Genomic DNA, 26,256 nt, shown 5'->3' with positions numbered 1-26,256 from the left:
TGAGGAAAGCGCCATAGGGGGCCCCCTGCATAATGCTCAAGGGTGGTTAGTTATTTTCAGAAGCAATAATTAGCGTCCACAGTGTCAAGATTTCTCTCTGGCTCTGCAAATAACAAATTTGTATGACAACTATTAAACGGCATTAAATCAGCTTGAAGAGCTTATTAGTTATACTACTTGGACATAGCTATTTATATTTGAATATACATAATGCAGAGAGAGATGGGGAAAAGGAGTAGAAGAAGTGTAAGCCCTGATTACAGGGCTTCTGGACACAGCAGGAGCAAATAGGAAAATTGACATTATGTACATAAGTGGAAGAATTCTGAAATGAGAGGAGGAGGGGAAAACCATTGACAATGTCAGGGAGTTGCTTTTTTGTGTTCAAACGGATGCATGGGAACCAACCTGTTTTCCATGTCCAATGTTTTGATACTAAAACAGCCATCAAAACACGTCAGTCAAGGTCAAACAATACTGATAGTGTTACCAGCACTGAGATCCCACGTGATCAATCTTTCACTTTTATTCTTGTTGTGACTTCTCTCTTCTCTTAACAGGTCAGGATACGGTTAACACATACTTTATGAGAACATGCATAAATGCATGCTTGCATGAGTGTGTGTGCGTGTGGGTGTGTGTGTGTGTGTGTGTGTGTGTGTGTGTGTGTGTGTGTGTGTGTGTGTGTGTGTGTGTGTGTGTGTGTGTATATGTGTATGTGTGTCTGTATTAGAATGAGGATGTGAGGATAATTTAATTATGGGCCAGATAGAGTGGGTTACTGAGGTTAATATCCTGCATGCACTCTGCTCCTCTCCGGACACAGTAATTGCTTTAAGCACATTAGGAACTTTATTGACTGCGATGGCCTTTTAAGACATTACATTTCTGCTGCTTAGTGTCAGACAGGAGTCGTCCAGCTCTGCTTACTGTCTCTGTCTCCGTCTTTCTTCCTTTTCCTACCCTCCCAGCTTGCCCTCTGCTCGCCCTGTCACTCTTTCGTCTCTGCATGTGTGTCCTTGTCTGTATCTGCTTAATTGAAGGCTGCATGAATATGATGAGATTTGTATAACGCCTCATCCGTAGAGGCGGCTTGATGAGGTTTGATTGGCAGGTGATTAACTCCTCTTAACCCGCAGAATCATTTGTCCTCGGTGGAACAGTTACACTAATGACACCATAAAAGGCTTCTTGATGTGTCAAATTCTGGAGCGGAGCTGTGGAGAGAGAGCTTCCAACAACTCCTTCGAAAAAGTACAGCCCCCTCACTTCTCTTCCTCTCAGTTGAGATCAATCCTCTCAACACCCCCTCAGTAGATCTCTCCATTTTCAGTCAACTAGACCTCTTAATGAGGATGGAGGTGAATGGAAGGAGTTATTAAAAAGTCCTCACCTTCCTCCTGGGACCGCTAAAGAGGAATTATATGCAACTAAGTGCACTTACAGCCCCAGTAAGAGTTATTTCACATTTCTGTTGCCATAAATCCACATTCACTTCAGTCATGACAGGAGTGGAAAATTATTTCTGGCCCACAAAGAATTTGGTGTTCCTTTCTTTTTCATAAGGGATCTGCTGGAAGATTTTCATTAAGGGGCTTCAGGTAAGAAAAAAAATTAAAATTACAGATTGAGGAATGAGGGAGGGGATAAGAGACAGAAGGAAAGTGATGGGGAGTAGAGGAGAAGCGAAGGAACGATGTTGCAGCTGACAGGGAGGGGAGCCAAGCAATAAGTACAGCAGATATAGCCAATGTGCAGAGATAAATGATGTAATATCTGCATGGATCGATGTCGGTACTGTCCCTCTAAAAGGGGCTCTCTCTATAAATTACATCACCATCCCTCCCACTACACGTGCATACGCGCGCACTCGAATACACACATTCACACCACAGATACACACAAATACACACACTCCGCAGCTATCTCAATTAGTATGAATTAAGATGTATGGCTGTAAAGTCTCAGTGTCTCGAGACCACTACGTAAATGTCTTCTTCCAGCTGTCCAGTCCCATCACTGTGCAGATGGTAGGAGGAGGCAAGGAGGAAATCAATTTGTTAAGATAGCACCATCCAGCTAATGAGAAATCAAGTGGCTTGACTTTTCACATGAATCCCATCATGTCCACTCATATTATAAAACTAAGATGTCATTAGTTGCACTTAGTGTGACTAATAGTCTAACCATGTCCTTGTGCCGTGTCTTTGCTAACAGTCCCACCTTGTGGCAAATTAAGTAACTACACGTAGAAGGCTCTCATACAGCAGAGTGGGCAAACTGATTGAAACACCTCATAATGCAAAAGCAGAAATCTTGCTTTAAAAACTAATTTTAACTCATAATTTTTTTTCTCTATTGAAATAGAGTGGATTAAAATCAGTGGTTCACCCCGAAGATAATTGGTCCAGCTGCAGCTTTGTCTTACACCTCGCATGTAAAATAATTATGATGTTGAAACTTATACACACAATGCTGGATTACCCAGATGTGAAGTGTTTTCATCTAGAGTGGCACATGTTTTAACTGACATAATTGGATTCATATTCCCACTGTACCTAATTTTATACCTTCAAATAAAGATTCATAAATGAGTCTTACTGAATCTCAGAACAGACTTCTCCCTTTAGGTCTGACAGATGCCAAACAGGAGAAGATGAATGAAGAGCTGAAAATTACTGCAGTAATGGAAAGAGACAGAAAATGGTACTAATATATTTACAGTATGTATGAATACTTTATGTTCAGGAAATATATGGGCTGATGACTGACATGATGTCTCAGGGTGCTATGGGTGCATCTGGTTTGCCTACCAATAACGAGCTATTAAAATTTTATCACAAGCAGAAAAAAAACTGTCTTTCAGTCAGCGTTGTGCATTTCAGAGCGTTCCTCTACATATCATCATGTTTGTTTTGTTTTTTTTCTTTTCCTTTTTGCTACACTGGTGTTTGCAATGATGCATCAGCCTTTCAGGCAGCAATTATCTGGTTTCTTTGTGGGGAGTTTAAGTTGCCTTATGATGACTTAAGAAGTCACATGAAAATGATGATTGTAAGACCTCTTTTAAAGCTGACACGCATTCTCCAAACTGGCATGCAGCTTAATGTGACTCATTTATGAAGCTGTCTTTGGAATTATGATGTATTGTATTCACAGCATGAATTGCTGCATCAGTTGCCAAGACAGCAAAATTACAAGATGTGGTGAGGGGAAAAAATTCAACAAGACAAAGCGTTTTACAGCCATGCTAGTTCTGTGAGGCTACACAGCTGCTTTGAGCTAAATGCTAATTTGGCATGGCAATATGCTCACAATGACAATATGCCAATTAGCTGTTTTGCAGGTATATTGTTTACCATGTTTAGCATCTTAGTTTGTTAGCTTGCTAACATTTGCTAATTCAAACTAAACACAAAGTACTGCTGTGGAGGATGGGAAAGTGATTCAGTTTTTATGTCTTGTGATTATGTTATTGTCACCAATTTAAAAAGTAACCCAACATATGGTGCATTTATGAATTCCTCAAGTTGTCTACATTTTTATGTGAAGATATTAACTGTGTGTGACATTTTTTACAAAGTCTTACTCTACTTAAAAGTGTGCTGTAGGTCTGTGGTCTTGTGTTGACAGATGTGAGGTCTCCCTTTTTATATGAATAAACTAGCAGAGGTGGCAACAGTACATGCCTTCTTTACTCAAGAAGAAGTACAGATACTTCATACTTTTTAAAGTGAAAAGTACAGGCTCTATAATGTACTTAAAGTATAAAAGCAAAACGTACTTTCTGGTTGGTCTGAATGACATTTCTACCAGCTATTTCCGTGCAAAGCTACCTGACACTTCAAATGTGTTCGAGACTCCCTCTCTTGTCTGTTTCGACTTACATACACATACACATACACATACAATAATTCCCCTCAACTGCATTAAAGCTAAAGTAACAAGCCTGTTTGGAAAATGTAAGGATTAGAAGATAGGCATACAAATATATATTTAGTTGTTACCTGATGAACATGTTGTCAAAAATGACCAATTTAGTCATTCAAGACAGAAAATTCTAATTTGTAAACACAATTTCAAAACAATATATTTTGGTAAACTATTACATCATGTTTTTAAATCATTATCCACCACCATCTACCATAAACTAGTCATTCATATTGTATACCCTTATATTAAAATCAGGCTGAATCATATGTAATTTCTCTTCCTGTATGACGCTGACCACAACTCCCCATGTGATGTCACAGGAATAATGTCATGTGACTTTATTAGTACTTCCACAGCAAGTTTCCTTTTCAGGGCAGAAGTACAATGCTATTTTCTAATGCTGTCCCAATTTACCTGAATACACCCATGATCATTATTAAGTGTTATATACGTAGCGGGTTAAATGGAAGTTTTGACCAGATGATGGTGCTAGAGTAATGGTAAAGGTATCTCCAATGTAAACCTTCCTCTGGAGATCATGAATGTAGAACATTTGCAGTAACTGATATAAATAGTTGACCATTATTTATTCAGGCCTAACAATCTGGGAGATTAGCAATCAAGCCTCAGTATTCTACTGTTACACATTAAGCAGCTTCATCACAACACTTTGGTGCGGACACAACGAAGTCCTATTGATTTAGAAGGTGTAAGAAAAGGGTTGTTTTTTCTAAAGTCTTCATTCTTTATACAAGCTGTGGCCTGTACAAGGAGTGGAGAGACAATTTAAAAAGTTGAGTTATGAGATGCACAGTAAAATATGAGGTAATCCATTTTGAGGTTCTGTTGTGCACCGTTCCTGCCTTTGTTAAAGCAGATGTCTTCTTTTTTTTTTTAAAAATGATAAATGTCCCACTTCGGAAATACCATTAAAGCACAGAAGGTAGCATACCTCATACAGGCAAAACAAATACTAGAGACCTGTTCTGCAGTATGATGAATGGTGATTCTGCCTCTCTCTGTATGTCAACTGCAGTAGGCAAATTGCACAATCATTGCTTTTTCATTCAGGGTGGAGGTAAAGGAATCACTCATTTACAATTGGGTATATTGTTGGTAACTTATTGATCCAGAAGTTACTGAAAGATAAAGGTCCAAAGTCCTCTAAAAAGTTTTTGTTTTTGTTTTTGTTTTTGATGACTGACACATACTAAAGCAAACAGCATTAGTGAAAGTGAAAGGACATTTTGAAAGATGAGATATGTCAGATCAGAAATAGCAGTGAGCATCATGTATAGCCTGCACTTTGTGGCCTATCTCAGATTTTACAGCCTTCAGTGGGACATTATCTATAGCAAAATGCTGCATCATGATAGCGTGGATTGTGAGAAAAGCCACTGCCCTGGTTACAGTTGCTAGGAGTAACATTGGCTACCAAGAAACTCAGAGCCATATATGGGCCTGTGTCTCACTGAGATGATGTCATCAACAACTGCAGGGGCTCCCCTTTTATTTGTAGGAATGAAAAAACACAGAATGGGTGTGTGCTCATCAGAGCCATAAAGATAGACGCAGGGCAAGCAGATCGTATTGGGGGTGTGGCCTTAAGAGAGACAGGCAGGTTAAATGAAGTTAAACAAAACTAGGGGAAGTAGCATGCTATGGACTGAGCAGCACTACCAGCTAAATAGCTAAAGGGGAACTTTGCAGATCTGTAAAAGCACTAGCAGCTGTTTCAAAGCGTCAGACTTAGACAGACAGCACTAAAGGAAGAGAGGGAGCCAGCAAGCAGCAGAGAGAGAGAGAGAGAGAGAGAAAGAGAGACTACTCTTGTTCAGTTTTAAGTGTGTTACTGATCTCACCAAAAGCTTCCTGTGTCAGCACCATGGGAAAGTCAGGTAAGTGGAAACTGCACCCTTAGGATTTTAACTTTGATTGTATCAATTTCACCTGAGTTAGAGCTTTGCCCCCATGAAACTGTGCCTGCGTGTATGTGTGTGTTTGTGTGTGTGTTTGTTTACTGTATATGTTTGTGAGCTTTGCTTTTTTTGAGAAAAAGGACTGGGGACATACACAATTGCAAAAGAAATGACTAATTCCCTTTTTCGTTCATGATGCTTCCAGGGAGATTTCAAAACATTTACTCATTCTTAGTTAAGATTCATCCTGCTTGTTGAGCATAGATGCTGGCTGTTAGGCAGCACTGGTATTTGTTTTGTTTGTGTGTGGCCATTTCAATGTGCCTATTGTGTGGGCACTTGAGTGATTGAGGGACTTATGAAAAGGCCAGTGAGTGATAGGCACCAGGCAGATGGGGGTGATGCAGATGACGTTTTCTACTCCACCATCTGTCCTCGAGTTCACTGTCTGAGGTCAGTCAGTCTTCAGGTGGCGAGATTCTAACTCACATTTCATCTCGGGTTTGTATTGTGCGTTGGTGCATGAATCACGTCTCCTTTCTCCCTCTGGCTGCCTAACCCTTCCTGTCTCTGTCCTCTCTGTCTCTCAGCCTCCAAGCAGTTTGCTGAGGAGGTGCTTCAGTGCCATAATGAGTACAGGAGAAAGCACCAGGCTCCTCCACTGAAGCTGAGCAGGAAGTTGAGCAGAGAGGCTAGCCGGTGGGTTAATGCACACACAAATCTAATTAGAAATCTAATTAGCAAGGGCTACACATACCAGTCATTGTCAAACTGCTCTGGATAACAGTGACAGTTCCAGCATGGCCTGTCAAATGAAATAACTACAAAATACAATATGATACTGTGGGTCTTGGTTTGTTTACATAGTGATTACAAGTTATGTTGACATTTTGTTTCCACTAATTGCAGCTATATTAGCTTTTCATATCATTATTCCTGAAGAGAATTTATTCTGTTGAGTAAATGCAAACTTTATCGGCACTGTCAGAGGCAACTGCCTTGGATAATAGACATTCAGTCCATTTCCTCAAGCATGTTTAATGGTACAATAACAACAACAATACTGAGCTGCTTCAATTTAAAGATACCTGATATTTGTTAATGTTTATTCCTTAACTGATTTTAATATGTTAAAATGTATTTTAGTCCTTTAATGATAAACTGTTTACATCTCTGCTGATGTGAGTGTATTCTGAAAACTGTTAATACCTATAATGATGAAAATTTGAGTTTGGAGATATTCAACTATTTAAAGTGCAGCACAGTTCATTTGTAACATGATGAATTGTGCTTTTACATCTAGCTCTGTGTCAACTGACATTTGTAAAGGCACTTACCATGCAATCATAACTATTTCACCCCTGTTAGAGAGAAAGTTATGGCGTTGTTCGCTCATTTACAGTCAAATGTCTTGGGAGTCATTTGTATTTCAGTTTAGATTTAGAACATAGTCCAACAAAATAAGTAACAAAGCCCACTGGACTTGTAATTGAAGAGCTGGAGTTTCATGTCATCCAAAAAGCCTCATTAACTGTTGGTATGAGGGACACCCATGGCATTTGACATCTGTTGTTTATCCACGCCATGTTGTTAGAGTCACTGAGGCCCAATGGCAGTCGCATATGTCAATACAGTCTTTTAAATGAACAAGTTACTAGGCCAAGCTGCTGAACCTTGTGTCGGTACTAAATGCTGTCAGCACATCAGCATCATGTTGATAAAAGCTAGTGGTACAGGAAGTATTAAGATCATTGACTTACGTAAAAGTACCAGTGCCACACTGTAAAAATACTTCACTGCAAGTGAAAGTCCTGCATTCAAAACCTTACTTAAGTATTATTGTACAGAAAAATAGTTCCTAGTTCTCTAGTCAGTGTTTTACTATTATATAGGATGTTTTTGTATTGATATAACTGCTGTAAAGAAAATGTTATATGAAAATTAGTTAAAGGTGAAGTGGAGTAAAAAGTACAATATCTGCCTCTGAATGTAGCTGAATAAAATGGGAATACTCAAGTAAATGACCTCATATTTGTCCTTACATACAGTACTTGAGTAGATGTACTCACTTACATTCCACCACTGAAGTTAGCATATACTACTTTATAATTCTACTTTACACTTTGCACTGAACTTTACAACATCTAATTAGGATGGAATATACACCCCATTCTGCCTTTGAACCAGTAATAATATCAACGCAATTACCAAAAGCAGCTATTCAAAGGAACTGGTCTCTGTGCCTCCATTGGAGGTAAGGGTTTTTAACTGTTTATCTTTGGGGGGGTGGGGGACAGCACAGTGCAGGGAGCTTTTAAAACCTGAGGCTGCTAGGCAGGCTAAATCTTAAGTGGTTATGAGTTTTAAAGTATACACCACTCACAGTGGGAAGCTCTTGATTGCAGGAATGAATTTTGTTGCAGGATTCATAGTAGAGAAGACAATTTCAATGGTGCTATTCACAACATTTCTGTGTCTCTGTCCACAGTTATGCTGAAAGTCTGGCCAGCACACGGATCCTGAAACACAGTGTAGAGTCCAGTAGAGGGAGCTGTGGAGAGAACCTGGCATGGGCCTCCTATGACCAATCAGGTACATATACAGTATATACATACATAGTACACAATATACTCTTTATACACCAGCTGAATGATTTCATGTATATGCCTTCTTTGTGGCGGGATGAGACAGATCTAATAAGATACATCCCTCCATAGATAATAGTTTAGTCTATGGGGCTTAAAGCAGTCTGTTCTACACTGAAAGTGAACAGCTGGGATCTATTTCCCCTCCACTTCGCACTGTGTTTGAGAGCTCAGACACCATGACTCACTGCAGAAATATGTCAGCGCGGGACCGTGTGATTCATAAAACATCTCCTACACTGCAGCACTGGGTGACAGAAATTGCAGAACTGTTCACAACATGTGCCCAAAGGGTATTTATAGCTCCAGGATCCAGTCTTCTTACATTGCTTTCATTCTGATCAATATGTATGACACAAGACTGATTTAATTGTCCTTTAAGTTGAGGTTACACTTTGTTCTGTGCACATGCAGGAAAAGATGTGGCAGACCGCTGGTATGATGAAGTGAAACAGTACAACTTCAACCGTCCTGGATTCTCCACTAGCACTGGTGAGATTTACACACCTTTCAGTGGCAAACGTTCTCTGATCTACAGTATAATAACAACAAAACATGACTAAATTCAACATCAGGATAGTCATAAATAATCACTTTTCCAATATTAATATACAGTGTATAACAATATGGCTTATGTGTGTATGTATTATGTGTATTATGGATTTCCAAAATAACATGATAAATAATTTAGAGCTGACACAATTAGGTCATTAATCGATTAGTTGATGTGAAGAAAATGTAATTATATTGAGTTGTTTTTAAGGAGAATGGCGTATATTCTGTGATTATGTGATAGTAAATACAATAGTGAGAATATCTTTGGGTTTTGGATTGTTGGTTGGAAAAAACAAGCAATTTGAATATTGGGCATTGGGAAATTTTTAATTTTCTGTTTACTCGTTGTCAGTTTCTCTGTGTCAGTGTCATGTTTACCCAGGCGTGGGCAAGGTTGTTGTTATTCCCATGCTGATGTCACACCTCAGTCAGTGTGTGACTGTCTGACTCAGTGACCAGCCATGGGGAAACTGAGGGGAAATCTCAGTCCTCTGTATCACTCCTCAGCTCACATGTCATTTCCACACGCCTGCCCTAATTTCTTCAGATGGTTTCCCATTGCCTCAGACTCTGTTTAACTTAATCACACATGCAGCAGATCACTCACAGGAGCTCATCCCAGTGATTCACACTGATTCATATAAGGTTGCCTGTTAGAGAAACAACGGCATAAATTGTACAGGGCAGAAGCAGATGTTTGGGACTGGTGAGAATAAAATTGAATGGAATTGAATTGAATGAGTAAGAGAGGAATTAAATCTGTAAATATTTAGAGAAACTTAAGTCTGTGTGCACTCAGCCCCAGCCATGTCCTAACACTGTTTTTTTTCTCTCTCTCTCTCTCTCTCTCTCTCTCTCTCTCTCTCTCTCTCTCTCTCTCTCTCTCGCACACTCTATTTTCTGCTTTTCATTTCTTTCTATTTATCATTTATCATATCCCCCACCATTTAGGCCATTTCACAGCAATGGTATGGAAGAGCACTAAAAGTCTGGGTGTCGGTAAGGCCATTGCATCAGACGGTTCTTCCTTCGTGGTGGCCAGATACTCCCCAGCAGGAAATGTCACTAACCAGGGACACTTTGAGAACAATGTCCTCCCCGCTAAATAATCAAAGATTCCCAGCTCACCAACACTTGACTGAAGTCCGGAGGCATTTATTTCATTTTCCAGGGGAGTCTGAAGTTATCTGCCTGCACTGCTATGGGGGATACTCAGGAGAGTTCAACTTCTTGCCTAATAGACAACCATACAACTATCTTGAAGGGATTTTGTAAGATGAAATGCAGTCGGACTTAAAGTCCTATGTTTGTTATTTGCAAATGAGTGTATGAAGAAGTAGTGCTTATTTTAAGAAGCACTAATGTTTGATATGACTTAACATTTACTGTGACCTTTGGATTGTATAATCTTGATGGCCATTTACTTTGCTTTTACAGTATTTCATTAATTAATGTCAATACCTTTATAATTCCACACACTGAAATACATCATAGCCTCACATCAGTATTTGTGTATGAAGGGAAACTAAGTCAGTCAAAAGGACTTTACACATTAAAATGTGGAGTCATTGCTCACTAATTTAAAGCAGATGACTCAACATGCTTGTTATGAGTTTGTATCATTGCCACCACTTGTCAAAGCAGAACCCTGCTGCAGTCCCAGATGTGTGTTTTGTACTCTAACCAGTTTTGTACAATAAAGTTGATAGATGCATTTATTTGCAATTGGCATCTGTCTGTGCTTGCTTGTGTCATCTGTATTGTGTGACATTATAAGAGAGTGAGAAACAGAAGAAAATGAGAGTTTAATTTTATAATGACACATCAGCTTTTTTAGAAAAATGCGACATCTGAATCTGGCACAGTGCTACCAAAGTGTAACTCTATAGTATGACATAGGCAGAGGCGTAAGACTGGGGAGAAAAAGGGGACTGGCCCTCTTGTGAAGAAGGCCCACAGAGATACTAGAATTAATGGCCATGGATGTGGGGAGGGGTCTATAGAGAATGCCTGTCCAGAATTCTGTGCTACACTCCCGAATAGAATAACTTTTTAGACAATGTAAGCAGTTGCAGTGTGTAAACACTGATTATTGAGCTTTGCATACAGTCCAAAAAACAATTTAGGAGTGCAAAGTATTTCTTTAATATCTGCCGACTACCTCTGTAAAACACTGAAACAATTATACATAATGGTAAAATTACAATGCAGCATACCTACAATGGTAATTTTAAAAATCCGGAAATTATGTTTCTGCCTTGCCTATTTCAGCCAGTCCTTGGCTTCTGCCACACATGAACAGCATGTAATGATAAAGCACAACTTGCACATTAAATGCTCAATCTAATTATTTTAATTTACATGAAGAAGCATGTTATGTGTTTTTCAACTGCTCATACTTGAAAATATTGGCCTGTTAACCCCTAACATAAGCATAAAAAGACAATAACTTAGACTATGTTGTTCTCGCTCAGTTTGATGACAGCAGGTTCCAATTGTGAGTTAAAAGTTGGTTTTGTTTACATTTGGATTACATATCCCATCTATGAGATAAAAAATATTTGATAGATTTACATTTGCATATGATATGATAATTTTTTAACATCTTTTTAAAAGTTTGGCAAAATTCTGCAAATGGGGTAAGGAAATAAGTTTAAAATATAGGCCTTGTGAATTTGCAGAATGTTAAGGACTGTGCTGCTCCTCACGTTAAAATAAGTTACACCAAACCATCTGCGGTCTTAAGAGTGAAATCAATTTTACAATGCAGTCACAGCCCACGTTGGAACAGACTTTATTTAGCAGATACTGGGGATGCAACATACAGTAGCAGCGATACAGAAGAGTCAGTGGCGTTTAGGCTTTATAGGCTGGAGGAGGGGGCCAGGAGTCAAGTCATCCTTACCACTCACATGGTAAGCTCCTATGGAGAACGAGAAAGACAGAAGAGACAGAAAGAGATTCAAGTAAGAATGGTGCAGTCAGTAAACATTAAACAGTGAAAGCTGTATACAATGTAATAAATAAAATCCAGATGAAAAAAAGATTAGATTTTCCTTCATTAAACTAGAATATGAAACAATACTGTTGAAATGAGATGAGTCACTGTAGGAGATGTCAAACTGATTAAATAAATAAAATCCTCTGATAGGCAATATGAGAGGCTCTGTTAATACTTTTGCTAGTGATCTTAAGGTAGCTTCATCTTACTTTCCATCTTGTCAAGAACAAAATCATCTGCGTCACTTAGACAACTCAGTTATCTGAGTGTGAGTTGTTGCTGCCACCTAGTGGGCATCAAACTGCACTGATGACCTACAGAGCCGTAGAGGTTGCTCAGTTACTGGGGAGAAATTCTACTTGTCATTTGTCCTCTGCTTTTCCTCCTTTACTCCACCCATCCTCCCTCTGTGCACTCCCCTGCTCACTGGCTATGACTCATTATTTTGTTCACCATCTGCCCTCCCTCTACCCTCTCGCTCTTCCCCTCTCACTCCCATCGTTCCCCCTCCTTCCTCCTCACCATGATAGCATTCACAATGTCATTCTTGTTGTGTTTCAGTGCACGGACAGCCTTGGCTCGTGACACATTGGCCTGAGCCATCACCAACTCAATGTCCCTCTGCTCAAGACCTCCGTCATCCACCTGATACACAGAAAGAAAGACAAAAGTCAGAGAGATATAACATTAACAACAGAATAAAAGATTTTACTGAGCACTACAAGATACTGTACTGACATTAGGTGTTCAAAAACAATAGCTTAGACAGTAAGTACCTCTTCTTCCTCCTCTTCACTCTCCTCCTTGATGGTGAGGCTGGGTGGGACAGGTGGGGTCAAGGGAGAAGAGGTCACAGGCACCTTGAATTTCTCTGCAGCTGCTTTGTGAGCCTGCTGAGACAGGTCCTCAATCTGAGAAGAGAGGAGAGATTGAGATAACATACATGTATCAAAGCTTGGATAATAAAGAAAGAAAGAAAAAAGAGAAAGAAAGAAAGAAAGAAAGAAACACTTACCTTTGCCTCTCCAAATACAATGTAAATGTCTGATGCAGGACTTTTGAACACATCTGGTCTGCTGATGACAAACAAGATACTCTTGGACTTCCTAATGGTGATTCTGGTCACACCATGGACTGGCTTCAGACCCAGCTTAGACATGGCCTACATACACATACAGGAGCAGAAAGAGCGAGAAAGAAAGACAAAAGAACACAAATTAAATAATATCCTCAAAAGATGAGTTTTAATATAATTTTAAACTTTATTGATTAATTTTTATTCCAACCTTGCGGGCCTTCTTCTCACTACGGCTCTGTTTTGGTCTGTTTAGCCCTTCATCTGCAGAAGAGATTGACTGAAGGGAAAAACAAATATCAGTTACTTTACAGATGACATTTTCATAAGTGACTCATCCCCAGCCTTCACAGCTATTTTGTTGTTGCCAGGCAGTTTTGAGGCAATGCATTTTTAGTTTATAGAAACAGCACTAACAGGAGTTTTCTTAAAGTACAAAAAAATACTAATTTGGCATGATATTATCCACTATGGCTAAATAAATAAAGACAATAAACTTCCTCAACTGAAAATATAAAGACAATAGCATGGTTATATCTTATATACAGAAGGCCAAGTGATTCTTTTTTATGTTTTGTGTTCTCCTCCACAGGCTGTCAGTGTGAAGCAAAGAATTTCCTCCTGATTGTGAAATCATTGTGGCGGGATCTTGAAAAAACAAGTTATATTTCTCAACATAATTTCAATGTAATCCCAATATAATACGTTATAAAAGTCCAACATTTTCTAGGTATTAGTTGGTATGCCAGAGGTGTTAGGTGTTAAAAAAAAAGATATAAGTAATACAGTACAGGAAAAGATGGTTCCCAATAAAGCAGCATGAACAGACTCACTGGGGGCTCTGATGGTCTCAGTGGCTCCGGCTCCTCCAGCTCAGGCACTGACCCCTCACTCTCAGACTCATTACAGGAAGCCAATATGGAACCTACACAAGAATATTGAACACACATTCAAGTACATGCAAGTGAAGAGTATCATATCCTTATTTCCATAAAAACTAATCACCATAGAAGAAGTAGGGCAATAGTGACTCTCATTAGTGCTACACTGATTAAGAGTCTTCATTAAAAAACCCAAAAGCTCACCCAATCAACTCCAGGGAATTTAATTAGCCTATGGAAAATGAATTACTATGTGATTTTTACATTACGCTCTGTTGGCAATAATAGGGCACTCTTCATCCATAATTCAAATAGTGAACTGTATAACGTGGAGCATTTACATGTCTTGTCATCTGTCACAAAAGTACAGCCACTTCAATCTATTCAGTCCTATTTTATTATATTCAAATAAATGTACATGTAACACTGAATAACTAACTGTGGGTTCACAATTGTAGAAACAGAAAGAGAGATGGAAATAGGCAGAAAAAGGGTGGAGCGTACAACACAGAACTAAAGAAATTTAGGGGATTCCTAATGCTGATTCCTATGTCCCATGGGAGGTCAGAAACAACTCACAATTGTTTTTGAAGGATAGGTCAATCTCTTCAGAAATCTTGTGGCTGTGGTTGATTGGACAGCCTGACTGTCTGTCGGTTATTTTCTGGGCAGAATAAGGTTGTATTTCCCGTTGATTGGATGGACCAGATTCTTTCTGCATCGATCCATTCCTTTTTCCTGCAACTCCTCTGGGCTGGGTTCTGTGACCACGTCGAGGCAGTCCACCATCATCCTCACTGTCTGTCTCTTCCTCAGCCAAAATGGGACCTTAAAGAGCACACATTGATTGATCATATTAGCATTTGTATATTTGTAGCTCACATTTGACTTTTTTTTTAAGCTTAAAACCTACAGACCAGGGGAATAGAGTAGCCCTTTGACTGTTGGCAGAACTGACTATAATAAATAGGATAGGGTAAGGAATATGATATGAAATGCGTCAGTGTGTATCACACTGTGATATAAATCTAACAAATTATCATAATACTCACCTCTGCACCTGTCTTGTGTGCTCCATGTCCGACCTTGCTTGATTTGTTTGTGAGGCTGGATGTTGAGATTAGGCTGAGACTGTGAATAGGACTGGGGATGGGAAATAGAGACCGGAACACATGCTGCATCTAGAGTCCCAGACCCAGGTGAAGATGACTCCTGGGTAGGCTGGGATAGGCTTAATGGCAAGGCAGTGGAGAATGAGGGTGAAGAGACACTTGTGGCAGATGTAGCTGATGTACAAAGGACAACAGTGACCTCTTGGAGGTTGTTGTTAGGAAATTGGGAATCAGGGGCTTGTTGTGTTGCAGGGGAGGTAGCGCAAAGCGTAGGGGTGGTGTGGCACATGGACAGTGAAGACTGTTGCTTGGCTGAGGGGACAGGTTGGGATTCCTGCACGGGTGTGGGGAGATCATTCTCTGGCTCTGTTGAGGCAGGTAGAGGGGAGGAGGAGGAAACAGGAGATGTTGAGGAAGAAGGTGGAGTCAGAGAGTATGATATGGGATCCTGGGTAGGTGGACTGTGGCCAATATCTATGTTGTTGTCATTAATGTCCACTGTGATTCCTCTCTGACTATCAGATAGTGGTCTGTTATCAAGCACTTCCTGTTCCTGGTGTAATTCTTGGTTCATTGCTAATACAACATTGAGGTTGTCTGCAGTACGCATGGTAGAATTGCAGTATTCATGGCTTGGACTTTTGACATCAGGGCTGGGACTGTCGTCCCCCTGCATCTGTGAACCAGATTCAGCCTGGCTGGTCCCAGATGTCCTCTGTTGACAGTCTGACAATGAAGCTTTGCTGTTTGCCTTTTTGCCTGTCTTAGTTTTAGAATTGTCCGCAATCCCCTTTGACCATCCATCTGCTGTGGTATTTAATGGAGCAGAAGGATTCTTTGGATCATCAACAGATTCAGAGCTGGAGTCAGCATGATTGCCTGTCTGGGATGCCCTGCGTTTATTCTGCTTCCCTCTCCTCCCTTTCTTAGCAGCTATTGGTTTATCTGTGCAAATTTCCCCTTTTGGGTTGTGACACGGAAAGTGCTCTGGACCATTCTGTGCAGGAGAGGTTTTCCTTTCCTTTTTGTTCTTCTTAACTTTCTCATTTGCTTTCTCTTCTGATTTGTCTTCCTCATCTTCCTCCCCTGAGTTACAAACAACACTCTTCTGTCCTCTAAAGGCATCTTTAGTCTTTGGTTCATCAACAAGTCTGTCAGTCACAGGACTGACATCACCTTTTCTTTGGCCTTCAGTCTGAGGCTCCAGCAGCTCTGACTGGGAACCGGTATTTTCCATCTTCTCTTGACAAGCTCTGCTTGGTCTGAATTCATTAGATTTACATTTTGGAGTAAAGGAACCAAAGGATCCGTGTAGCAAAGAAAATGCTGTATTACTCTCTGGAGTGATTATCTGACACTCTGGACTAGTATGACATATTGATTTGGTTTTATCTGGTGAACTGAGATGTTGGTCTGTTACATTTTTGTCCACAGGAGTGTCAACTAATGGTGCTGAGATGCGACAGATAGCTTCTTTTGAGGATGGGGCCTGTGTTGTGTCTGATGTCTGGTTTATGGAGCTGTCTGTTGGTTCTCGGTCTTCATCAGGAATTGTGTCCGAAACCTGAGGTGGCAACTCTTCAAGTGGAATATTGGAAACAGACTCTCTGACACTTACATTCACACTCTGGGGTCTCACTTCCTCTGATAGAGCATTCAGACTTCCACACATGGCTACTTCCAAGGAGTCAAAAGCAGAGTCATTGTTATTGTTAGAATTCCTCCAAGTGTCTTGTATTTGTGTGTCTGTGTTATCTCCGTCATTGTCTGGATTCAGATTACTTACATCATCCTCTGGGAATCTGGAGCTTCCATCCTCTCCTCCCCCTGCTTCTGATATCTCCTCAATGGACTTCCAATGGACCAAGTTGGAATCAGAAGCTCCCTCTCCTACCAATTCTTCATCAGCCATCTGATCCCTCTTTTCATACAGACTGTTGTTATCTTCCTCATCTAATACAGAACTTAGAACATTGTCATCATTTTTGCACTCTTCACTGCTCATGTTGGGGCCCATGGCCGTCTGTGTGCTTTGGCCCTCTGCATCACACATGAGTAGACTCTCAGCCTCTAACTCATACCTCTTCCCCAGAGACAAGGAGAGAGACTCCCCTGCTCCCCAGACCCCAAACTCAGCCCCTGATCCTAATCCTAGACCAAACCCCAGCCCCATCCTGTCATCACACCATGCTCCAACTCTAGGGCCCATCTCCCTGCTTGTGTCAGTTTCTGAGTTTTCCCGTTTGGGTGATATGGCAAGGGGGGAGTGTGGAGATCCTACAGCTCCCAGAACCCCTTCTTCAGTACTGAGGGTGTTTTCCCTCAGGTTCTCCTGAGCAGAGTCACCGGGGCAGTGTTCAGGGGTCAGGGTCAGATTGTCAGCAAGTTCTGAGATGATCTCTGGAGAGGCAGAAACAGGGATATTGCTGAGGTTAGGACTAGGGTCTTTAGGGCAGGAGAGAAGAAGAACACCTTTATTCAAATCATTGGTGGCAGTGGCCAGATTCAGAGATGGACCAGGATCAATGCTTCTACTCTCCACACTCATAGACTCTGAGGCATTCCCATTCTTCTGGTCAAGCTCAATGTCAGACTCCCTCTGAAAACTGGACCTACACATGGCCTCTGCCCCACCAGGCACATCAGATTTATTGGAGAATGACTTTGACAGTACAAGTCTACTTGCTCCTACAGTCCTGTGACTTTCTGGCTGATAATGACGAGGTTTGATGAGCAATTTGAAAGAATCTCTTTCTGGTTCTTCTTCTGGGGGTTCCTCCCCTGAATAATCATTGCTCTGTTTCAAATCAGTATCTGTCATCTGTGGATTTTCGTCAGCCAATTCATCCGGAAGAACTGAACTGTAAGGGTCTGTCATCTCCTGTGAGGAACTAGCTGAAGGGGGAGAGATGTGGACCTCAGCAGCAGGGTCACGTGGAGCATGAATGACAACAGGAGTGGTGGGAGGGTTCAAATTAGGGCTGTCTTTAGGTTGCTCAAGGGGGTTGGAAGAACCAGAGATATCAATCATCTCACTCTCAATCCCACTCTTGTCCAGGATGCTGGAGGATTCTGGTTGACAAGAAAATGCTTCTGAGTGATCGAGCGGCTTCTGGTGATCTACAGGTTTGTCTGTGCTCACGTGCACATGCAAAGGTTTTGTCTCACCCATTTCACTGGTAGATTCCAGTTCAGGATCTAACTGTGGTTTAGGGTGTTTAGATTCATCCACAGGTTTGGGTTCTATCATGTTGCCTTCGGGGTGGGCAGCAATGGCTTGAGAAAGACAGGTGGTTTTGGGGTGATCTACAAGTTTTTCTGTGCTCAGTTGTGTGTGCAAAGGTTCACTTTGACATGTTTCAATGGTAGACCCCTGTTCAGGTTCTGGTTGGATTTCAGCCGGATCAAGTGCATCCATTGGTGTGGGTTCTAGTGATTGTGCATGCCTCTCAGTGCTGTATAGACGTTCATCTTCCTCCCCATTATAGGAGGCAGAATCCAATGAGTCATCAGTATCGTCTTGGAAACAGAAGGATTCGTCCAACCCCTCATTGATAGATGTCTCTGAAAGTGAATGAAGGAATGATGCTGAGCTGTCCTCATCTTCAGGATCCTCCACTGCTTTGCTATCACACTCCTTCTTATCTTCTTCATGCTCTCCTTCTTCCTGTTCCTCCTCTTCTACCACTTTCACCTCTACCTTAGCTTCCTCACCTGTCTCATCATTCTCATCACTGTCATCTACATTATTTTCATCAATGTCATCACCATCAGCAGCACCATTAGCATTGCCATCACCATCCCCATCCCCATCACCATCATCATCATAGTCATAATCATCATCTTCATCTTCATCTTCATCATCATCATCTTCAACATCAGCCTCCTCCTCTCCTGCTGCATATGCATTAACATCTTTTCCTTCATTTATGTCATTAACTTCTCCTATTTCATTCTCTTCCTCTGTGGGAAAGAGGGTGATTTCCATTGAATCAGCCTTAAAGACAAAGCTAGTGTGAAGGGGAAAGGAGATGAGGGAGGCAGGGATCATTCTTTCCTCCTCTGGTATATCATCAGCACAGGCTGCCTGGGAGAGCATGAACGAACTTGGGCCGAGCCTACCAAAGGCTCCAGGACAGAAGGCATCCAGTGGGATGACAGGTGAATCAGGGCTAAGACTAGATGAGGCCATGGTCATGTTCTCTGTATCAGGAGTCAAGACAGTGGAGGGTAGTTCTGAGTGATCATCCATCTGATCATAATGTTCATCTGGCATACATGCCTCCAGTTGCAGTTTCAGGCCTGTCTGCATGGATCTAGAGTACTCAGCTGTTCCTGCATTGGACTCTTCCATTGGGCAGAGTGAGCTTTCAGACTCTTCCCCATCCTCCTGGGAGTCACTGCTACGGCTGCTACTGCTCCTAAGAGGGGAATTATCCTCAGTCACCCAGCACGGACGACAACTTTCTCTGGAAATCTTGATCTCTTCCCCTTTTAGAGCTTCTTCCTCTTCAAGGATCACTGTTCCTGTTATACCTATTCGTGAATTCATGACAAAATCCTCAGGACGGTATAAGCAGAAGTCCCTCGCCCTTTCCTCCTCCCGTTCTGGACCAGCTCGTCCTTTTTCCTCCCCAACTTCATCTCCAATCTCTGATAAGGAGCCCACAAAGCAAGCAGGGGCCTCCTGTGCTTCCTCTGTGAGGAGCAGGTTGGGAGAAGTGGAGGGGGAAGTGGAAGACGTGTAAGAGGAGGTCCAGCTGCCTCCCTCTGCTGTGATATAAGAACCAGAGGGAGAGGTGAGAGGGGAACAGAGGTCCTCACTGTCTGAGGGTGAGCCAGGGGAGAGTGGACAGGCTGGAGAGCCAGGATATGAATGATGTTTAAGGTGCGAAGAGCGGGAAGCCATCTTGATTGGGGTGGAAGGGGCAGTATAGTACAGGTCAGGGTCAAGAGATGAGGGTACACCCACTCGTAGTGGGTCAACAGCATAGGCAGGCTCAGAAAAGGACAAAGCAACTGGACAGGCCAGCTCAGAAAAAGAGAGGGAAGGCACTTCATCTTGAGAAAGGGTTTGACCCTCTTCCTGGTTGTCTATCAAGTTGTCAACTGTTGTGACTGGCTCTGGAGAGGGGGAGGAAGCGGGATTGTGAAAAGGGGAAGGGAGTGTGGTTGATGGCTGCACAGGGTCTTTTTGCTGCTCCTGTTGTTTTTGAGGGCCTTGGACCTGGTTTTCCTCTTTGCTGGTTTCCAGGAGGGTCTCTTTTGCTTGTGACTGGGAATCTGAAAAGCTTGTGATAGCTGGCAAAGGGATAGCCTGACCACTTGGCTCAACCAGTTTTTTCTCTTTCTGGATTTCTGTCGTTTTCAGCAGTGTCTCCTGACCCATCACCACCCTTGTGTCGATGGTCTGTGGCTCTTGATAGTCACTTTCCACCTCAGAACCAGTCAGGACCTGGGAATAACACATTGTACATACATATTAATGTTCATATTAGTATACTACTAAAATGTGCCTTGTAGCACACCTGCTGTAAAATTTCAAACATGCTCATCAACACGTAACACACACCTTGATTCTCTCCATTTTAACAGGGACATGGCGGCCACATGGTCCATGACCACCTAACTTTCCAGACAATCTGGGTGTGTTGTTGCGATGGTCAGAGCCTTCAGGTTGAGGTCTTGGAGTACCAGAGGAGCTAGGTATTGCATGAAATATTCGTGGTCCAAATGGAGAGGTGCATGCTGGGAGTAGCTTCTGAGGAGTACTAGGAGAAGGGCTGGAACCACTGTCACTAGGGGAAGAGCCACTGTCACTAGGGGTGGAGTCAGTAGATGGATGTCTGGTCATGTCTGAAAAACAGAAAAAGCAATATAAAACAGTTAAAATAAAGGGAGGAAGGGGCGGGGGGGAGGGAGTCAAAAACTTGGCCTAACAGAGAAGTGAGATCAATTGAGCTGACTGTATTATCTTGTATTACCACAACACTAGACATGATGTGGAAGGTTGCACCCCCTTTAGTGTACAATAATAGACTTTTTATCTCTTTAGTTGAACTTTACTTTTCTTCTCCCACACACTAACTCTGAGAGAGCTACAAAAAATTTCCCCAGAATGCCAGAGATTAAATATCTCTCTGTATGTTACTCTGACACTGCAAATGACTTTAGAGAGCAAAACAATCACAGAGACTGAAAACAGAGAGTATTACCAGGCTGTTTTTTTTTAAAGTGTTAGAAAACTAAACCATTCTGCCTGTAGTGGTCCACCATAAGGCTGGAAGTGGAAAACAATGCTTCTCTACATACACTATCTTACTTCACCTCTGAGTTTCTCTGTCTCTCTCTGTCTCTCTGTATCAACATGCACAATTGCACAATTAGCCAGGGGCAAAGTGAACTGTTATTGAATGTCCTCTTGTCCTTCTAGACCATGCTATCATCTTCATAACTGTCATCAGGAATGGAAAATCACTGAGATGAAATGACAGGATGAATGAAAGAAATGGAGTGAGTGGAGGGAGTCTCGTGCATGAGCAAGATAGGGATATCATATGGGGGGGAAAGTCTAAAAGACCAGTTCCACTGCTTATTTTTAATGATTTTGTTGTCAAATTCCTTACCATACAATAAAACCATACAATCACTGAAATATCCCTAAAGGATGTGATATAAGCCTCTTTCTCTATAGCACACAGAGAGGGAACAGAATCTTAATTTGCTCTCTTAACTGGGCCATTGCCACGGTGACCTCAATCCACATGCTGATTGGCCATTATAACACACAAGTGGCTAAACTCGGTGTCAGCCACAAACACACACTTGCTCTGCCAGGAACCCAGATATCACTCACTAATTCCCTCTGTTCTGTTTCCCCTCCTTTGTCTCTTTCCTTCGAAATGTCTCTCTAAACCTTTATCTAATCCTCTCCTCAGTCCTGTTTCATATATGAGTATTAAAAATAGCTGCCTCTCCTTGTTTCAGTTTTAGTTGTGACTCTTCGCCTCCTTCTCTCGCCTCCATGTTCTTTTGTTCCTTTCACATTGTATATCTCCTTTGCTTCTCGTCCCTTGGTGCTCTCCTGCCCTGCCTGTGGTAGTGGCGGATGCAATCATCAGCACTTAGCAGGGCAGCCTGATCACTGCCCTAATAATATGCTCTAGGTGTGTTTGTGTACGTGCTGAGTCATGCCTCAGACTATAAAACCTAATCAGAGAGATGCACAGTTAAGCATGCACAAAAGCCAACTCCTGTTCTACACTCAGATGTACAGCACTATCTAATATAAATAAATAGCACAGAGCAGTATTGTGGTTGTTTCTTCCTGCATGGCTACAATGATTATTTACATACCCATAGTATCTGACTTATAGAAAATCAAACAAAGCAACAGCTACATTGAACACATTCACAAATACTGTATCCTCCTCCCTTACATAGCTAGGCACTAGAATCACATGTAAGACCTGCATACTGTTGAAATACTGTTTTGCTAGGTTGCTAAACAAGCCAGTGACACGTATTACGTCTGCTAGCATTACTGTCAGTCTCGGTCTCTTTGCTGCACATTCAGTGCTGCAAGTAATCTGTGGATGCCTGCCTCTCTTCCCCTCCCCGGCCCAGCCTTGGAGTCTCCTCTGGGGGAACACAGTGAAATCGAGCACCCGGCTTGCCGTACAAAGAGCAGGCCGCAGCAAGCTGAGCAAACTAGAGCTGCGTCACAGAGGCTGCAGCACTGGCCTGTCAGCCCCAAGGGGAGCCTCTATTTCAGCTACAGCTCAAATTGAGCCATGAAGCTGAGACTCCCTAATAGTCTCAGGTGCTTCTTTCTCTATCTCCATCTGCCTCCCCTCATCTGCCTCCCCTCTTTAGTCATAATCAATCCTCTAACCTCGCCTTTTTACATCAAGTATGTGCCAGAATACTAGTTGTAACCAGAGCATCTGACAATTCTCTCCTCCCTCCTCTGTCAAGATTCAGGCCAAGAAAGCTTAAAATAATTTCAAGCCTATGAACAGATCAGGCCAATGATGAAGTTAGAGCAGGAAAATTTCCAAACCAGCAAACCACTTTCCACCTCTTCCAGCAGAGAGGACACACAGGGTTTTCTTTCTAGCCATTCTGGTTATCCATCATAACTGTCAACACTGTACTCATGAAAGCTATATTGTGTACAATAACTGTCAAAGACACAGTAGTCACAAGACTTCCATTGACGACATTCTCACTCTAACCATAATGGCTGGACTGTACTCAAGGGAACGTTAATAAAATCTTGGCCCTCCCAATCTGCACCGACCCAATCTTATTATACATCCCTATTGTAATTTGTATTTCCTTACTTATTTCATGACTACACAACTTCAAATATACAGCAGCAAGATGAGCAATGACTAACAAGATTTTAAAATAGTTGTTGACTATAACAAAGCTCTTGTGCCTGTGTGTTCCTACAGATTGCTGCCATGCTGCTGTGTCATGTTCCTGCTGAGGCTGGGGGAAGGGAGGAGCCTCTCTACGCTGCCTTTACAGCTCGCAAATTTGCTGGGAGGATGTGGATGCAGATGGGGTGGCACTGTAGCTAAATAGGAGGGATAGAGGTGAGGAGGCCAGGGTAAGGGTGGGGGAAGACGGAGCTGGGTGTTCTTATGAGGATAGGGGCTTGGTGCTGGAGAGACGGCAATTACACAAAGGTTTTAGAAGTCAGATGGTGCATTTGGACAAGAGATTGTGTGTTAATCTGGATTTAGTGATGAGGAGTGCGTAGAGGTGGGCTGGGAGTTTACAGTTCTGGGTTTCGGAGGCTTTGGGCATTGCTGCTAATAGCTGGGAGCTGGAGGGAGGGGGCAACATGCAGTTTAGTGAGGAGGCTAATATGCAGCTGAATCACAGCTGCACATGTCAACAGACAGATAGAAATGACCAAGCTCTAAACTAACATGCCAGTTTCAAGCAGATCATGTTTAGCTAGCAGTCTGTCACATTCACTAGCCAGCTTTCTATCCATGCTGACTGTCCCCCTTTCTCCCCACCTGCCACAATTTAATTAGTAATATCTATTTGCTCTACTATCCCCTGGTCTCTGTCTTCGATCACATCTAGCTGCTCCATCCCCAACCCAAGAGGTCCTACCTGGTCCAGGGAGCCCTGTCTCCTCAGCTCCCTGCTCTGGATGCTTGTCGGTGGGGACAGATCTGTGCGTGCTCTCCCCCGGCATGCTTCTCGCTGGCTGTCTTTGGCTCTGACGCAACAATAAACCATACAGCCGGAACAGACAAGGTGAACAGGGAGAGGGAGTGAGAGTGAGAGAGTGAGAGGGAGAAAGAAGAAGAAGGGGAGGGGGGAGGACCTGAATGCTCAGCGACCCAGCACTCAGATCTCCCCTGCAGCACGTGTCTGTCTATGTGTGTGTGTTTGTGTATGAGACAGAATGAGACAGACAGAGAGTGAAAGAGTGAGAGATGGGAGTATGTGCTGGTCTCTCTCTCTGTGGTGCAGCACAGTGATGCTGCTGTTGTGGGCGTGTGTTTAAGAGCCTCATGATCCAGTTCATCTGAATATGTGTGTGAGTATGTGTGTGTGTGTGTGTGTGTGTGTGTGTGTGTGTGTGTGAGGAGTGTATGTAGAATCTAATAGGGAGCTGCAGTATTCCTCTTGATGCCCAATTCATGCTCCCTCCCCCCCGGCCCCTTCCTCCCTGTATCTCTTTTCTCTGTCCCCACCCCCTCCCCATCTCTCTCAGCCAAGCTATGACTGGATCTTGGGAGATGATGTCAGCAGATTTCCACTGCTCTCTCAGTGCTGCCCTCAACCTTGAAGGAAAGGACCAGTACTGCAAAAACAAGAGAAATTGAATAAAGGAGGGGGTTTCAAGGAAAACAAAAGTATCGAGGGGGACAGGGAAACTGAAAACACAGACAATCAAAAGAGCAGAAACGAAACCTTAAAGTGTACTGCTAAATATACTCTTTGCCTCCTGTTCTGATTGCATCCCTAAGGAATCAACAAGGAGACATTTCCCCTGAGGGCAGCTACAGCATCTGTCTCAACCCTCCATCTTAGACACCTCTCCAGCACTCTAGCTGGTTCTCCTCCTGTGTTTCTCTACTTTTAAAGATAATAAGTGAGGGGGAAAAGTAGATGGAAATAGAAAGACAGAGAGGGGGCGGCAGCACTGAGCCAAATGATCAGCAAGGGTAGTTTCCATGGCAACCCAAAATTTCCCATGATGGAGTGCCAGCTCAGCAGAAGTGAGTGCCGCTTTACTCAAGGTGACCTCAAGAAATTAACCTGCTGATAAACTTGCAGCTTAAAAAAAGAAAAAACGTTCCTGAGTTTTCAACTCACATAATCCGCTGATTGTAGGTGTACACAGAAGCACTTCTCAGGTATCAGTCAGAGGCAGAGCAGGAACAATATGTTTTACTAGTATTGTCTGTTTCAAATTAAAATACTGTTTATTTGATATATTGGGTAGCAAAAAAGCTTGTTTATTAAGAAGGAAATATCATTGTGCAGTGACGCATTTTCACATCTTTTGTTAATTAGCTGTACCTGAACATATTGGCTGCACCTGCACACTGCCAACCTGACAGACAGGAGATAATATGATCGAGGAGTTCAATACTGGAAGTGCTGGCAGGGCTCTTTGTCAACAGTCCATCAATCGATCCATTAATCCCTGAATATCGGGAAGAATGAGGTAGGCACCATGGCTCTGGATCATGTAATGGTTTATCAGAGTAACAATTTATTTTTGTGTTTGTCATTTCCTGTTACTTCATTTGTCAGAATGTTTTTCTTTGGCTCCCTCAGTTTAGCTCTTTTTCTTTTTCTTCTGCCCTGGCTTGCATCCTGGCTTCCTCCCTCCCTCTACTTCTCAATAGCATCTAATGTCAGAGTGCTGCCCATGTTGGGTAAGCAGTTTCAGGTCAGCAAAGTGTTTATCTGAGAAACGTCTCTTTATAATAATGCTGTTGCTCTTTAAAGATTCAGTATTAAGATAAAAAAATTTAAAAAAATACCCACACAAATTTAACACAGTACCTGAAGAAATTAAACATGTACAAATGTATCCATTATCCTAACTTGCTATTTTTAGTGATTTTATTGCCTCGTATTTCATACTGCAA

At 42.1% G+C, this 26,256-nt stretch overlaps 2 protein-coding genes across 2 annotated transcripts; one reads left to right on the top strand and one right to left on the bottom strand.

Moving 5' to 3' along the window:
- The first annotated feature begins 5,479 nt into the window (after window positions 1-5,479).
- On the top strand, window positions 5,480-10,783 carry glipr2l (GLI pathogenesis-related 2, like). The gene is made up of 5 exons (XM_051406339.1): window positions 5,480-5,831; window positions 6,443-6,551; window positions 8,341-8,444; window positions 8,912-8,989; window positions 10,004-10,783. The coding sequence occupies exons 1-5, from the start codon at window positions 5,819-5,821 to the stop codon at window positions 10,159-10,161; spliced, it is 462 nt and encodes a 153-aa protein (XP_051262299.1). The 5' UTR covers window positions 5,480-5,818; the 3' UTR covers window positions 10,162-10,783.
- Window positions 10,784-11,829: 1,046 nt separating this feature from the next.
- On the bottom strand, window positions 11,830-24,743 carry nacad (NAC alpha domain containing). The gene is made up of 10 exons (XM_051406338.1): window positions 24,257-24,743; window positions 20,694-20,977; window positions 15,062-20,576; window positions 14,589-14,837; window positions 13,962-14,053; window positions 13,340-13,408; window positions 13,069-13,215; window positions 12,830-12,964; window positions 12,576-12,698; window positions 11,830-11,975 (listed from the first exon to the last, which is right to left on the bottom strand). The coding sequence occupies exons 1-10, from the start codon at window positions 24,339-24,341 to the stop codon at window positions 11,961-11,963; spliced, it is 6,714 nt and encodes a 2,237-aa protein (XP_051262298.1). The 5' UTR covers window positions 24,342-24,743; the 3' UTR covers window positions 11,830-11,960.
- Window positions 24,744-26,256: the final 1,513 nt, after the last annotated feature.

Source organism: Dicentrarchus labrax, unplaced genomic scaffold (assembly GCF_905237075.1).
Source record: "Dicentrarchus labrax unplaced genomic scaffold, dlabrax2021, whole genome shotgun sequence".
Lineage (NCBI taxonomy): Eukaryota > Metazoa > Chordata > Actinopteri > Moronidae > Dicentrarchus > Dicentrarchus labrax.
Note: the sequence above shows the minus strand (reverse complement) of the source record. Positions and strands in the feature narration are given on the sequence as shown.